Here is a 16112-nt window from a genome sequence, read left to right on the forward strand (position 1 = left end):
CCTGGAGTCAAGTGTAACCCCTAGGAATTTGTGTTCCTTGTTTACGGGTATTCGTTGCCCATATATTTCAACAGTGGGATCTGCAGCAAGCCCTTTTTTTCTGGTGAAAAGAACGCAAGAACTTTTGTTGGGGTTCACTTTGAACCCGTTTTCGTCTGCCCACTTGGAGACTTTGTTCAAGCACTGTTGTACCTGCCTCTCACAGACTGTTTGGTTGCAGGATTTGAAACCTACTTGTATGTCATCTACGTAGACGGAATGAAAGATAGATGGGGGTAAGGTTCTATGAAGCGTGTTCATTTTTACTACAAAGAGCGTGCAGCTCAGTACGCCTCCCTGGGTACCCCAGTTTCCTGTAGGAATGCACGCGACAGCGCATTACCTATTTTCACCCGGAACGTACGGTTGTGCAGGTAGCTTTCTATAATGTTTAACATAGCGCCGCAGATGCCCAGCGTCGATAGGTCACACAGGATACTGTAGCGCCAAGTTGTATCGTACGCCTTTTCCATGTCGAGAAACATAGATAAGAAGGACTGTTTATGCACGAAGGCGTCGCGAATGTTTGCTTCCATGCACACTAGATGGTCGGTTGTAGATCGTCTTACTCTAAAACCACACTGATAGGGATCAAGAAATTTATTTAATTCAAGGAAGTGTAAATGTCGACGGTTTATCATTTTTTCAAAAAGTTTGCATATACAACTTGTGAGGGAAATTAGGCAGTAACTTGTTACTAATGTGGGGTCTTTGCCCTGTTTAAGAATCGGAACAACCAGGGCTTCTTTCCATGCGGTAGGGAGGTATCCCGCAGCTTATATTGCGTTAAAAAGTGCTAGCAGAGTAATTTGAGTATCACTGAGGAGGTGTTTAATGATCCTGTCCGGTCCAGGGGCGGAGCTCTGACATGCAGTCAGGGAGGCTCCCAACTCGGCGATGTTAAAAGGCGCGTTGAAGGGTTCGTTCTGTCTGCATTTGCGGTTGATAGCCTTGCGTTCTGCTACTTGTTTGTATTTTAGAAACGCCTTGGAGTAACGGTTAGAACTGGAAACATATTGGAAGTGTTCGCCAAGGGCGTCAGCTTGGTCTTCCAAGCAGTTTGCTTCACCGTTTACTAGGGGCAATGGATGAATTTCTTGCCCCTTAAGCCTTTTCAGCCCATCGCATACTTTAGCTTCTTGAGTATACGAATTTATACCAGAGGGAAACCTTTGCCAGCTTGCCCTCTTTGCCAGTCGTCGCATCCTTCTTCCCTGTGATTTAACCTGTTTAAATTCTATAAGATTTTCCGCTGTAGGACTTTCACGTAGTTTGCTCCAAGCTTTAGCCTCTTCCGCGCCTCTCTACAATCGTCATTCCACCAGGCACCCGTCTTTTGGATGAAGTGCCTCTTGTTTGAGGAATGAACTTTTCAGCGGCGTCAATGATAAAAGCGGTGAAGTATGAAACAGCATGATCTATAGTAAAATTATCTATAAAATCCTGTGATATGTGGGTGGATTCCCTAAAATGTTCCCAGTCAGCTGAGGCCAGTTTCCAGCGACGGAAGTGGGGATGCAAGTCATGTTTGTTTACGAAGTTCAGCGTTACTGAGAAGTGATCCCTGCCGAATTAGTTTTTAATTACATGCCATTCTAAAACAGGAAAGATGGAAGCGCATCTGATTGCCAGGTCTACTGATGAGTATGAGTTATGATGTGGATTATAATATGTTGATTCTTTCTTATTAAAGAGACATGCACCGGTGGTTAAAAGAAAACTTTCAATGAGTTGACCTCTCGCGTCGCATCGCGAGTCTCCCCACATTGTGTTATGAGCATTAATATCTCCCACGAGTATATAAGGATCGGGAAACTGGTCAATGAGGTTATAAAAGTGTTTTTTCGAGACGCACGTTCGGCGGTATATAAATGGAACACACAGTTACTATTTTATTAAAAAGAATGGCCTGAACTGACACTGCCTCAAAGCGCGTGTTAAGGGCGATGGGTCGGCAAGCTACCACCTTGTCGGCTATTATTGCTACACTGCCAGAGGCATTAGCCTCCTCACGGTCCTTGCGGAAGATGGTGTAGTTTCGAAGAAAATTTGTATTGGTAGGTTTGAGATGTGTCTCTTGAACACACAGCAGCTTCGGATTATGTTTGTGTATTATTTCTCTAATGTTGTTGAGGTTATGTAGAACTCCTCGTACATTCCACTGTAGTATTTTTGTTTCCATTTTGATAAATGTGTTTGGTGCTGTGTATTTAAGAAACAGATTAGTTCACGGGCACTTTGAAGGCGCCGTGACGGGAGTTTTATCTCTTTTGGAGCGATCGAGAGTGCCTCGCCACTCCTTAGGCGCTGGTGGCGCCGTCTGGCTGGTCGTTGTGTCCATCGCCTCTTGCAGAGCACTGGACACGCGCTCTTCCGAGCGCTTTGTTTGGCGTGAAGGCCTCGGCACATTGGACGAGGCATTTGAGGCCATCTGCCCGGAGGTTCTGCTGGGTTGGCATAGCAGCGCAAGCTGCAGCCGCCAGGGGGGCAGATGGCGTCACTGCCGCCTCACTGGGTGTGGGTCGGACAGCCACCGGAGACCGTTGTGGCGCTGCCCCCTGACGCGCCACTTGGGCAAATGTGTTTTTGGGCAGGTAGGACACCCAGCTGCGTGCCTCCTTGAAAGTTATGTTTCCCTTTACTTTGATCGTGACAATTTCTTTCTCCTTTTTCCAGGATAGGCACGACCATGAGTATGCGGCGTGCTCCCCTTCACAGTTTACACAATGGAGAGTGTTCTCGCAAGCTTCAGAAGTGTTTGTGGGCACTGCACTTCGCACAGGTTTGACGGCCTCGGCAGCTCTGCAAACTGTGGCCGAAACGTTGGCGTTTGAAACATCTGAGGGGATTTGGCACATATGGCCTAACACGGAGCTTGATGTACCTGGCCTCTACAGACTCGGGCAGAATACTTGAGCCGAATGTGAGTATAAAATGTTTGGTCTTGATTTCTTTGCTGTCACGCCTGATCTTAATTATAACATTGGTAACATTCTGGTCACTGAAGCCCTCCAAGAGTTCATCCTCAGTGAGCTCCAGCAAGTCATCGTCCGAGGCAACACCGCGGCTTGTGTTTATCACACGGTGAGGGGTTACAATTACTTGGGTTTCCCCAAATGACACTAGTTTTGTCAATTTCTCATAATGTTTCTGATCGCGGAGCTCCAAGAGGAGATCACCGCTTGCAATCCTCGACACCTTATAACCTGGACCAAAGACTTCAGTCGATGTCTTAGAAACAAGGAATGGTGAGATTGTTCGCACTGGTTTAGCTGCTTTTTCAGAGTGGATCACGTGAAAATGAGGGAAGGATTCTTTTTGCCGACCAAAAAAACTGGAATACTTCATTGGTGCGCCCTCTTTTCTGAGGGCGATCAAGAAGCGGAGGGAAGGAGGTTGCCATAAAGGAATTGGAATTTCGGCAATAACGCCAGCCACCCGCCATGGAGTCCTACAAAGGGACGCTACAGAGACTGTAAGAACAGGTCCTGTAAACGCCAGCTGTATGTCATCACTATAACTAAATATGAAATAACCTAGGTTGGCTATTCACACAAGGTTAACCCTTGCTGCCTGGAAAAATTGAAGTAAAGGGAAGCCAGGAGAAGACAGGAAAGGTGGAAAGTGAGAGAAAGACGAAGGCTAGAAGGAGAGAGAGAGAGAGACAGGAAAAGGCAACTACCGATTTCCCCTGGGTGGGTCAGTCTGGGGGTGCCGTCCACGTGAAGCCGAGGCCAAAGAGGTGTGTTGCCTCCGCCGAGGGGCCATAAAGGTCTAAACACCCGGCATCGGCTCAACCCCCAGGATCCCCTTTTCCCCGATCATGGCAAAGCCGCGCAGCACAGTTAGACGCGGGAGGGTCCAAACCCCATGTGCTCGGGTACGTGGTGTTGCAACACACCAAGCGCCTGCTGACACAGACACCCCTCGCGAAAGGTTGATAACAATAGGAGAGAGCGCGTCTCTGCGAGTAGGGGTGCGGCAGAAAAGTTCAACTGGGCTGAGACATGCACGTCGAAACCAGGCCGTTAAAATAGTCACTGAGCGGGAGTGCGCCACGAGAACGAGAACAAAGGGAAAATGGCTATTCCCACGTTTACGGCCTCCCTCTCAGGGACGAGACAGCAAGCCACGAGCACATAGAGTGACGGCTGACGGCTGAGAGAAATGTAGGTCTCACACCTCATGTGCTCAGCGTGGCCCAAAGGCTGTCAGTCGGCGACCCAATCGTGCGCGCATGAAGAGAGAGTAATAGTAGATTTGAGCGCTTGTATAAGTTTTTTTTTTTGTTATTGTTCTTTCTTTTTGTAATTAGTAGGCGAGGCATTTTTTGTTAGTTATTAGGAAAGTATTAGTTTTCATTTTAATAGTTCGCGTCAGAAAAGCAATTTTCTTCAAAGATTTTTGCGCGCAGTTAAAATGTGGCTTTTGTTGTCTTTTATGTTTTTTAACTACCACTCCATGAATTAATTTAGTTAAAAGTAACGCGGTCAGCAGAGCCCAGTACGTTTCGCTGTGGAGGCGCTGGTACTGGCACGCGGCACTGACCGAACAAGCAATTCGGCACGCAGCACTGATCCCTTTGACCATTTCAATCGCCGTGACGAATCCCGTGATTCAAAGGGTCACCGTTTTTCTTTCGCTTCGGCGGCTTGTGAATCACGCGCTACGTGGAAGGTTTAGTTTGGAAGGGTGAAGTTGGAGACGTGGGACCTGTTGCCGGGGGAGGATCCTAGTTCTTCGAATTTTGACCTCGCCTTACCGTGACCAAATTGACAGCGGTCTTGGGGCCATTTTGAAAGGGAGGGACAAAGGCGGCTGAAAGTAGCCGGCTCATGAGTTAGACTTTTGATAAGTCTTTATGCCTCGATAGGGAACATAGTTTTTTTTTTTTGTGTGTGGGTTTTAATTATTTTTTGTTCATGTAGGTTTTAAAGGGACACTAAAGGTTACTATTAAGTCAACGTGGACTGTTGAAATACAGTCACAGAAACCTCGAAACGCTTGTTTCGTGCCAAGGAGAGACTTATTTTAAGAGAAAATGCGTTTTGAAGCGTCCGCGTACCGCTAGCGCAGTTCAAATCGCCCGCTCTCCGATCAAGGAGTACTGACATCATGGTCTCATAGTGACGTTGCACCAACGGTGAGTAGAACGGCGTCCGCAGACGGCGCTACGGCTTTTCTGCGCAAAACGCAAACGCGCGGCCAGAAACAGAGCCAAGACAGAGCCGACAGCAGAGCGAAAGCGGGAGTATGGTGGCTAGCGGAAGGAGGAACGAATTACGTCCCACATTACGTCCCACGGCACACGGAGAGTCCGTTTTCGTTAAACTATAGGCTGCGGCGAGCTCGCAGCGTGGTCGGCGTGATCTGTGAGAAGTGACGAGCCTTTTCGCACTCGCAACAGGGCATAAAAAAGTGCGAATCGACGCAAAACTCTGCCTAGAAACGTGCTTCGCCACAGCCAGGGCTCAATACGACCCAAGCTGGCGCGACCCAGATGTCGTTTCCCGCACCGCCACCAGGCGCCGCTACTATACCTCAAACTCCAGCGCAAGACGCCCATAAGCTGGTACTTCATCCTATGGCGCAAACTTCGACGCTCGTCGCAATGGACCCTGACACCGACAGATTGGCTCGCGATGGTGGGCTCAACTTCAGCGATTTGAGCACCGACGAGCGCGACCTGCTGCTGAGGGCTCGCACTGCCGGCGTCGTTGCGTACTACGACGGCGGCCTCGACACCGGCTCTCCGGAGCGGGAAAGCAACGAGGGCTTCCCACGACATCACATGGACGTGGCATTCTCGCTGCTTGTTCCAAATGAAAGTGTCGCGAGCCAGCAGAACCCTCACAGCACGACGCGATAACGAAAGTACTGAAACTCCAAAGCGTGCGCGGCGCGGAGTCGAGCGAAAACGAAACCTTTCGAACACCCATATATACTGAAGGGTAACGTCAAAATGTTATTTTTTCTTAGAGTCGAATAGACGTAGACAAGTAGCATTTTTTTCCGTCTTATAATCGAATGAAATGATATTTTTAATACGAGTAGTTGAGTATTAGTAACACAAATTATGAGGAGTCCTTTCGTCACCGGGCTAGTACCGGAATGTCGCTGGGGGGTCTCAAATCGTGTCATGCATTTACCTCAATTTCTCGGTTACTAAAGCTCTGTTCGCGATTAAATTGACGCCTTAGACGTTCTAGAACATTGCTCTACCACTTTAACTTGAGTTTCTGGTAACCTTTAGTGTCCCTTTAAACGATCTCCATTTGTTTATCGTTGCCTCGGAGCTGCGTGAGTTGCGCCTCTTTTGAGCCATGATAAAAACGAAATTGACGAAAATGTTAGGCACACAACCCTCTTAAACTTTGTTCAGGCTCTGAAATTTAAATTACTAATTAATTTGTTTAGTTTCGTTTGAGCAGTGCTCTCTATGGCTGCCTTTCTGGCACTCGCTGGTTCTGACCTTGGGATTAATTAAGGGAGAGAGAGGATTACCTGGCATATCTCGGAGGGGGTTTGGGCACTTTCCTTGTCGCTGCTCGGGAGCTGTACGGACTTGTTCACTAAAATGCCAGTTCCAAGCCTACGACCTGCAGCCAACCCTCCCTCCAAGATGGCCATTGGACGTGATCCTCCCGGTGAGCCCGGGACTTCGAGCCAGAGCTGAGCCTGCTGAGTGGCCAAGGCTTCTTCAAGGGGTACTGATGAGCTGCCCCTTTCGAGTCCTCTTACTCCTGGCAGTGGACGGGCTGTTATGATCGGCCATTCACCCTGTGACACCCCTCGGTCACGGCTCGCACGATTATGGGGACTGGGCCGATGGCCTCGTCAAAATGGTACTCGACACAGATGAATTATAACCAGCGCGGGAATACCTCGTTCATGAGAGGTTTCATCAATTAGCAATGATACAGCTGTCATCTGTCAGCAGCACAAACTGGCGTCTCCAAGCCAGAGACGCGCTCAGTGCGATGATCCGGCCATCACCTCTCAGAGTACGATCGGCATCGCCGAAAAGGGCAACCTACCTCCAGATTGGTGGGACCTGATGTCAGTGGCCTCCTGACACCAAATTTGTGGGACCTGATGTCATTGGCTCCCTGGCACTGGATTGGGGGAAGCGACTAAACAATGATCACGCAAGGCATAAAAGGAGCTACAGACGGCGGGAGTGACCGGCGTCTACAACTTCATCATCAACTTTTCTGTATTTCTTTGCATTTTCTTATACATATGTAAATATATACGTGTTTGTCTAACGTCCTGAATATCAGACCCAGCCTCACGTTCACTCACTGCTCCTTGAGGAAAAAGGATTCCACGTCTTCGAACCCCAAGTCGCAACAGTACCAAGGATCCGGCTGCCTACGAAGCCGTTGTTTAATGAACTGTTGGGATTAACCCAGTGATAAACATCGGGGCCGCATGTTTTAGCTTCGCTGGTTAACCAGCTGTACGGAGTGCTTGGGCAGTGATTTTTTTCTTTAGTTCCTTCATTTCATTCTGCCTAACTCAGAAGAAGCCTGTTCGAGGGCACTGCTTTATGATGTGGGTGGGAGCGCAGTCACGTGGTATCGCCATATTTCACAGGGTTTATTTATCAGTCGGAAAAAAAATAGTATGCAATCAGTACGTCACTGAAAATACCGCAGTTAGATGTCCCTTGGCTGCGCCTACAAATGTCTCATTGACACTTTGATAATTATGATAGTATGTCTCGAGTTAGATAATTAATTACAATTACCTAATATATCTCAGTAATGAAAAAATTACTGGCAGCTACTCCACTGTACTGGAAACAATATGCAGTAGGCTTTCTTCGAGGCCCCTCCGGACTTTTCCGGAGGGGGTTCGGGCGCCGGAGCCCCCGCAGTCGGTGCCCATGCTCCCGACAATCCCGATTTTCTAGTGATCCTCGTCGAATCCAAATTATCAAGTGGCTACCGCATTAGTTATCTGCAGACTCTGCAATAATGGTATGCCGCCTGAATCCACAAAGTGCACAGCAAATCATTAACCATATTTATTGCAACAAGTTAAAAACGCACAAAACTCAGCACAGCATTGAAGCAGGCCTTCATTACATCGTGGAAATTTGTGCACATGGCACCACAAACCACTGGCGCATGCATAAGTCGGCTTGTACTGCAATGGTTGCAAGCCACATCATGACAATGCTACCAAAAGATGGATATGCACTACCACATCGGCCATTCTTCTCATTTACTCTGTGTTTCTCCATATAACACAAACCAGGCCTGCCCTTACCTCCAAAACCTCAGAATCAGTGCTAGGCAGTATCTAATACCCCTGTCACACTGGGAGTTTTAATGTCATTCGAATCGAATGGCATTCGGTGCAACGAATGTCATTTGCCCGCGGAGGTGCTACACTCGAAAAATTAATGTCATTCGGTGGCGATATCAATGGCGATCATTCCGAAAAATATGTGGCAACTAAAGTAGAACAAGGTAGGTACAAAGTGCTTGCATAAGCAATCCATATATTTAAATATATTTTTGGGACGTCACTTCACTGAAAAAAAAATATTTTAGTAATGCCTATAAAAAAAAGTTGTTCTAATTCAGACTATGTGGCCACTATAAGCCAAAACAAGGCTTAGCCACCTGAGTAGCCGATAAATTGAAAACAAACAAAATGGCTGACATGGCGTTGCTGGACGACGACGCTAAGTTGCAGCAGGTGAAGCGATTAGTTGCTGCGTACTTTGCATTACGAGAAGGCGTAATAATCGGAGGAAGCGATTAGACGTTCTATGGCCGACGAGCAGAGTGGCGGTGGCATGGGCGGCGGCCAGACGCTGCTGAGCTGGAGAGTAACAACATTTTGCGACAGCCTGCCTCACATATTTTGTGTCTTTAAAGTAACAAAACCACTAAAACACGCAAACGTTATTATTTCTATACGAGTACGGTTTTCAATTTGCAAATACTGTGTCCTGTTTTGCTTAGTTTCTGGGGTTGAGAGTACACATTCGCTCCGAGTGCGAAGCCGAATGAGTTTCTCGAACTCATTCGATTGCGGAAGTCATTCGGTGCTAATGACATTAAATATCGCTGTGTAGCAACCGAATAATGTCATTCGATGCTAATGCCATTCGGTTCGAATGACATTAAAACACCCAGTGTGACAGGGGTATAAGACACATGTACCTTAATAGAGTATTTCGGATACTCTTTCGGTATCTCGTATGTGTATCACGATACGTTTGGCAAGACGTGTATCAGTACCTGTATTTCTAATAGATGGAAGAATGTATCGTGTACCTTCAGATACAAGATACGGCAACATCACCGTGCGCAACATCACAACATCATCGCAACATCACCGTGCAAAACTATAAACGTTGGCTGAACTCCGCTTCTCAAGCTGATACTGCTGCCACTAAGCCACCTCAATAAAACTAAAGGCAGCAACAGTCATTTGCCTTTGCACCAGAGGCCTCCAGCGAGGGCAGGCAATGAGGTCTGGGCTATTGGTGGAGCCGAGTCACGTGGTGGGCCTCGCGCTGTCTCGACAAAAACAAGCATGCGAACGTCTGCGCACAGCGAACCTTTTGTTTTCTTGATTTTGTTTTTACATGCAAGCTAAAACTTCACAGCAGTATTTGTGCCATCGTGCAGAGGTTTCTTGTTGACCTTCTTGTAATAACATTGCGAGACGCTAGCTGGCCGGCAAGCAGAGCAAGCGACTCCCATCAATTACAAAACCGACAAGCAAAAACTGCTGACAACGCAGCGTATAAAGAGCTTTCGTGTTAAGCAGCTGCAGCAACCCCAATAAATTGTTCCAGAATGAAAATGTTATACTCTGAACAAGAAAGACAAAACATTTTGAGCTATTAACAGACATTTCATTCAAATGAAACAAGCTGTGTCAAAGTTAAGAAATTTCCAAGCAAACATTTTTGTGGACACGCATTTCCTGCTACATTATATACATCTATAACAAGAAATGTGCAAATGTATCGATCTTAAGATACATGTGGAAGGTATCGTACTGGATACAATTATTGCGGTAGTATCTTTTATCTCTATCTCAAATACTTGTTGCCAGAGTATCTTGTATCATATCATGATACAATTGCAAGGTATCTTTGTCTAGCCCTGCTCACAATACAGTGCTTTTCTCACATTCTCTGCCTTAGTATCCCATGACATTTAATACCCGCAGGTTTTGGTGACAGTCATTGTGTGACCTGCAACCACTGCTCCTAGCTGACTGAGCCACATGTCAGCAGTTTCTGAAACCACATGGCCAACCTCCTCTGATTTCCACGGTGTAACCAGGAAACCTGCTGCGAAACCAAAGGCACACTGCACTTTCTATGTTTTCAATCAGACACATTTAACGGCAATGTAATTATTTGTTGCACTCTGGAGAAATTGAGGCTCTATGTCACAATTACAGGGTTGACAGCTATTCATCCGTGACTGTCACCAGGATCCCAGGAGAAATTTCGGTTACATATTACAAGCTATAAAGTAGCGTCCAGAGAAAGAGCTCTACAACAAACGTCTTTAAAAAGGGCTTAGTAACAGCAGAGATAGAAGCAAATGAAATGCTGTAAGACCGAGGAGTTGAGCCATCCTTTCACAAAAGAGACCCTCTCCCACTGAAATCAAGGCGACATTTACATCACAAACCCATTTTTTTCTTTCCCTTTTTGGGTGCACACTGCAATTCTGGTGGCAGCATCGTGTGCTGTGTGGCCGTAGGTTTTCAGTGTTCCACTCTAAAATGCATGTATTTTGGCCGGGACCCCTTCGATTAAAGAAATTATGAAGTTATTTTCATTTCATTTATTTGTTGTTTGAGACATACAGCTGTCTCAGGTGCTGCAGCAAAAGGCAGCATTCTTGCCTGACAAAGGCTGCAGCACCCAAGGCATGTTGACACTCTGCAACAAACAACAGCACAACAAGTATTACAATTTTCAAAATATGATAACATATCAAAACAATAAAGAATTCGAATCTTAATCAGAACATGTTAAAAAAAAAGGAAAACAAAATAACATAGAGGCACATAAGGAAGTTATACAATAAAGCAGCGAATAAAATATGTTCTAACAGATTTTTTGAGCCTCAAGCTTGACTTGAAGGTTTGCAATTGTTCCAGGATTGTGGGATTATTGTTTAGTAACGTCAATACTTGAATGCCGGTTTCCCATAGTTCGTGCGAGTAAGCGGTATAGAGATTGGGTCACGTCTGAAATTATACGGAGTTTCTTTGGTGGTCTGATTGAACTGTACGTGATCAGCTGGACGGAGACAGAACGCCCCGAGCAATGGTTTATGCAAAAACAGGTGGTCTATATAGAGTATGCGAAGCTCATCAAAAAAACGGTTTAGTATTTGCAAGAACAGGTAGGTTACAAACTGCCCTTACGGCTCTTTTCTGCAGCCAATATAGTGACATAAGGTTAGTTTTGGTAGTGGTTCCCCACACCAGAAGGGAATAGTGTAGACGAGAGTGTATTAGTGTGTAATATAGCTGTTTCTTTAAATTCATTGGAATAAGAAGCTTTAACATGTTAATCATTCCCGTCGCTCTACGAATGTCGGCTCTGATGGTCTCTACATCAGGACCAATACAGGTTTTCATTAAACCATACGCCTAAAAATTTTACGCACTTCATATTTTCTGTAATGCGCCCCCTAAACTTTAACTTGTAGTGGCCCATCAGCTGCTTTCCTTTAGGTCTAAATACGACATACTTTGTTTTTTCGCAGTTCAGTTGTATTCTATTTAGCCAACAGTTGAGGTCCCCCAACCATCTATTGGCAGCGTTAAATGCTTCCTGAATGTTATGATCAGAGAAGAAAACGCTGGTGTCATCTACATACAAAGTTATCCACAGTGTGTCTGGGATGTTAACAATATCATTAATATAGAGAAGAAACAAAGTTGGGCCTAGGATTGAGCCCTGAGGAACACCGCAGTTTAAATAAAGAAGTTGGGACTTAGAATCTTTTAGGCAAACAAACTGCTTACGGGAGCTGAGATAGTTCTTAAAGCATATGCTACACCTCTATACCATACCAGGGTAACTTTCAGAGAAAAATATCTTGATTAATAGAGTCAAAAGCCTTCCGGAAATCAAAAACACTCCAACAGTGTAAGTCTGCTTTTCAAAGTTCTTAATTAAGTGGTCTTTCGCATGCAAAAGTGCTTGCTCAGTAGACTTTTGTTTCTGAAACCCGAATTGTGCTGGTACTATTGCTTTGTTTTTTTGTCAAGTGCCCAACTATTCTTTTATTTAAGGTTCGGTCGGGGGTTTTAGAAAAGATAGGAAGAACTGAGATGGGTCTGAAATTATTAAGGTTATCTAACGCAGCCTCCTTATGCAGTGCCACTACTCTCGCAATGTTCATGAGCACGGGAAATTCACCAGTCGATAAGATGAGGTTGCAGATATGCGAAAGCGGGCGACATATTACTTGCGCTACACTCCTTATAGGCTTTGTACTTATTTCGTCCGCTCCGCATGCACAGTTTTCTTTAGCGTAGATATGACGTCTGTTATCTCGACTGGGCTTGTTCGATACAGGAATATAGTGGGCATATCAGAACATCTATTGTACGCTTCACATCGGCCTACAGGAGTATCGCTACACTGCGCAGCAGAAACCTGGAAATGCGAGTTAAATTTGTTGGCTAGGCATTCCCCTGATAATGTTATCCCATCGATAACTATTGACTGAGGACAGTTCGCTTTGTTGCCCGTCATTAATTCTCGAAAAGTTTTCCAAAGCAGTGAAGGATTGTTTGCAGCCGCAGTAAACTTATTCTGATAGTACTCGCGTTTAGCCTTCTTCGTTTTAGAGTTCGTTTTATTCCGAAGCTGCTTGAAGGCTTGCAGGACGTGTGGATCTTTCGATTTAACTGATGTTTCAAATAACTTTTTACCGCGTTCAATTTATTTATATAGTAGTTCGTAGGAGACCTAAGGCTTTCTCATTTTTCAGTGCGTTTTGCGCGTTTCTAGTGGGAAACAAGCATCGTAAATTTCTTTAAAGAGTGGTAAAAACTTGCTGTAAGCCTGGTCAACATCTTTTTCTCTCTCTATTACACTCCAATCGGTGTTAGTTACAAGCTCCGGGAACTTCGTGAAGTTATTGTCACTTATTTTTATACTTGCTCTAGCTTCTTTCCCATTCTGCGAAACACTACGATGGTTAGAGCGCGGTATGATGCAAAAGATTGGTAAGTAGTCACTGATGTCGCTAGACGATATGCCTGAGACCATTTCATCACTTAAATGGTTCGTTATACACGAGTCTAACAGTGTACTTCTTTCGACATTAATTCTTGTTGGCGCCTCGATTAAACTCCGACAGCCATAAGAGTGAATAACATCTAGTCGATCATATTTATGAGAGTTTTCAAGAAGGAGGTCAGTATTAAAGTCACCATTGAGTAACACTGGCACTTTCAACAACAAGCTGTGCTCCAGGATCTTTTCAACAATTTGCACAAAAATATTCACACTACCTGCAGGTGGACGGTACAGGACAGCAAGAAGCAGGCCGTCACACTGAACCACAAGTGATTCGCAATCATCGTTAACCATACTGTACTCTTTCAACTCGTTGCACAATAAGTCATTTAATTGTAACAGTGGTTTAACATATAGTGATACTCACACCCTAGATGTCCTTCTCAATCTTTCATATGTACTATTACTGTCTATGCAATACTGGAACAGTGGGGGCAGGTAGTAGCATCTTGCGATTCTTTGTTCTAACATATTATAAACATTTTTGTTTCACGTGAAAGAAAAGTGCCACAGTCTTGATGTTGCTGCCCACGTCTTTATGGCAGTAGTCAAGTAGAACGTTGAAAGTTGCTGCCACTTGATGGTGCCAGCAGTACTGCTCCTCACACATATGTACCTCTGGTACACCGCAAATAGCGATACATATTTAGACAGATATCCTTACCGTTGTACATTCTTATTTATTCATGCAAATACCAAGGTAAACGGATAGAAGGCAATGTGGTACGACGTGCTGTACGTGTTGAACACAGCGTGAAGGACGCAGTTACACTAGCAGGGGTCAGATTTGACATTGAAGTAGTTAGTGAAGCCAGAACTCCAGGAAAATTTTGGCCAAATGAGCTGTCCAGTCCCGCAGAGCGAACCGTGCAGGCATTCAGTGCGGGAAGCCCCTCGTGGCCACACATTCTGAACACAGCTAATACTAGTGTGTCTGCTTGCAGGCCAGCAACAGTTATGAAAAGATACACTAGTAAAAATAATAAGCTTAGCTAAGAGTACCATATTTACTCGCATAATGATAGCACTTTTTTTGTCATAAAAATTGACGAAAATTCTGCGGTGCGAGAATTACGCGGGTTAAATTTCCTGCGAAAAGAAAATTATTTTTTTCATCCCGCGTTTGCTGCGGGATGACAACAGATCAACAAATAGGCGGCTGCCGCTGTAACAGTGCGGGACACCAAAACAAAAATGGCGGCCAGCGGAGCAAGCCGAACGCGATTTGTTTTGCTTCTCGTGAGTACATTACGTGCATTGAAACAGTTTCTTCCGTATCAGTAATGAATAATATCATTACTATCGGCAAGTTTGCGGCAATAACCTAGCCATGGCCCCTTTGAGGGGACAGAAACAGAGATGGGCGCGCTTAGCTCCCAGTGACATAGAAACACATGGCGGGCACGCTGCGGAAACTGCAGCATTTATCTTCACTACTATCTTAATAGGGCACGCTTCCGCTATGGGTGGGAGAATACCTTATACCTTAGCTGTGCTACAAGCGTCGGTGTATGAATAGGGTACACTTCTAACGTATATGTGTAAACGTGCCTGCTATTGTTGCCACTCGTGATCTGTTGCATGCAGACGAGAAGAATCGAAGAGTGCCTTTTTTGTTGTTGACCACAACCGTTATAAAGCCTACAAATAATAAAGCCAAGGCAAGTTTGGTTGTAGCTTCACGGAGGGAATGAAATGGAGCATCTGCTTAAGAATGTTCGGTGCGTGCAGACCGCTTGGTATGCCTTGAAGAGTCATTCGTGTAGCATTCGAGAGTGCAATCATCATTAGCTAGACTTTGCACATGCCATATCGCTATGGCAAGTTTGGGGTGCATTCAGTACACGGGAAAGAAAAAAAAATGGAATTTCGATGACAAAATTCAGGGCTGCGGCCATTACGCAAGTAAATACGGTAAATTACCTTTTTGCAATGCCAAAAAAGGCCGCTGTTACCAAGGGGTGACACTTCGTATGCCTGGAAAGACATTACAACAAAAAAATATGGTGGCGATACTGTCTCACACAGCTTCCTCTGACATCAGAGATTTTTAAGGTGTCCGCTCGAGCCCAGTTAATATCTGATCAGTACAGATGGGCTACATTTTACTGTAAAGCAGCAAAACACTAAACTTGGCAAGTTTTGAGAACCCTTATGCTGCTGATAGCATTAACGAGAGGGTGGCAAGTCTTGTTGTGAAACTTAATAAGAGGTACAAATTGAAGGTCGTACAGGTCTGCGCCCCTACATCCAGTCATGATGACCAGGAAGTCGAAAGTGTCTATGAAGACATGGAATCAGCGATGGGTAAAGTCAAAACAAAACACACTGTACTGATGGGCGACTTCAATGCCAGGGTAGGCAAGAAGCAGGCTGGAGATAAGGCAGTGGGGGAATATGGCATAGGCACTAGGAATAGCAGGGGAGAGTTATTAGTATAGTTTGCAGAACAGAATATGTGGATAATGAATACCTTCTTCCGCAAGCGGGATAGCCGAAAGTAGACGTGGAGGAGCCCAGATGGCGAGACTAGAAATAAAATAGACTTTATGCTCTGCGCTAACCCTGGCATCATACAAGATGTGGACGTGCTCAGCAAGGTGCGCTGCAGTGACCATAGGATGGTAAAAACTCGAATTAGCCTAGACTTGAAGGGGGAATGGAAGACACTGGTACATAAGAAGCCGATCAATGAGTTAGCAGTAAGAGGGAAAATAGAGGAATTCCGGATCAAGCTACAGAACAGGTATTCGGCTTTAAC

At 45.3% G+C, this 16112-nt stretch overlaps 1 protein-coding gene across 9 annotated transcripts in view; it reads right to left on the reverse strand.

Moving 5' to 3' along the window:
- The window catches only part of Vhl (von Hippel-Lindau protein), a 162258-nt gene that overhangs the window by 139971 nt on the left and 6175 nt on the right, over positions 1 to 16112 (reverse strand). For 7 of the 9 annotated variants that reach the window (XR_008609902.1, XR_011892124.1, XM_055064904.1 and 4 more), the window contains exon 3: positions 15275 to 15328. The exons of the other annotated variants lie outside the window; for them this stretch is intronic. Coding sequence is in view for 5 of the 7 variants with exons in the window: in XM_055064904.1 (XP_054920879.1) it covers positions 15275 to 15328 (54 nt within the window). In the remaining 2 variants the exon portion in view is untranslated. The remainder of the gene's footprint in view (positions 1 to 15274; positions 15329 to 16112) is intronic. 9 annotated transcript variants of the gene reach the window in all.

Source organism: Dermacentor andersoni, chromosome 1 (assembly GCF_023375885.2).
Source record: "Dermacentor andersoni chromosome 1, qqDerAnde1_hic_scaffold, whole genome shotgun sequence".
Lineage (NCBI taxonomy): Eukaryota > Metazoa > Arthropoda > Arachnida > Ixodida > Ixodidae > Dermacentor > Dermacentor andersoni.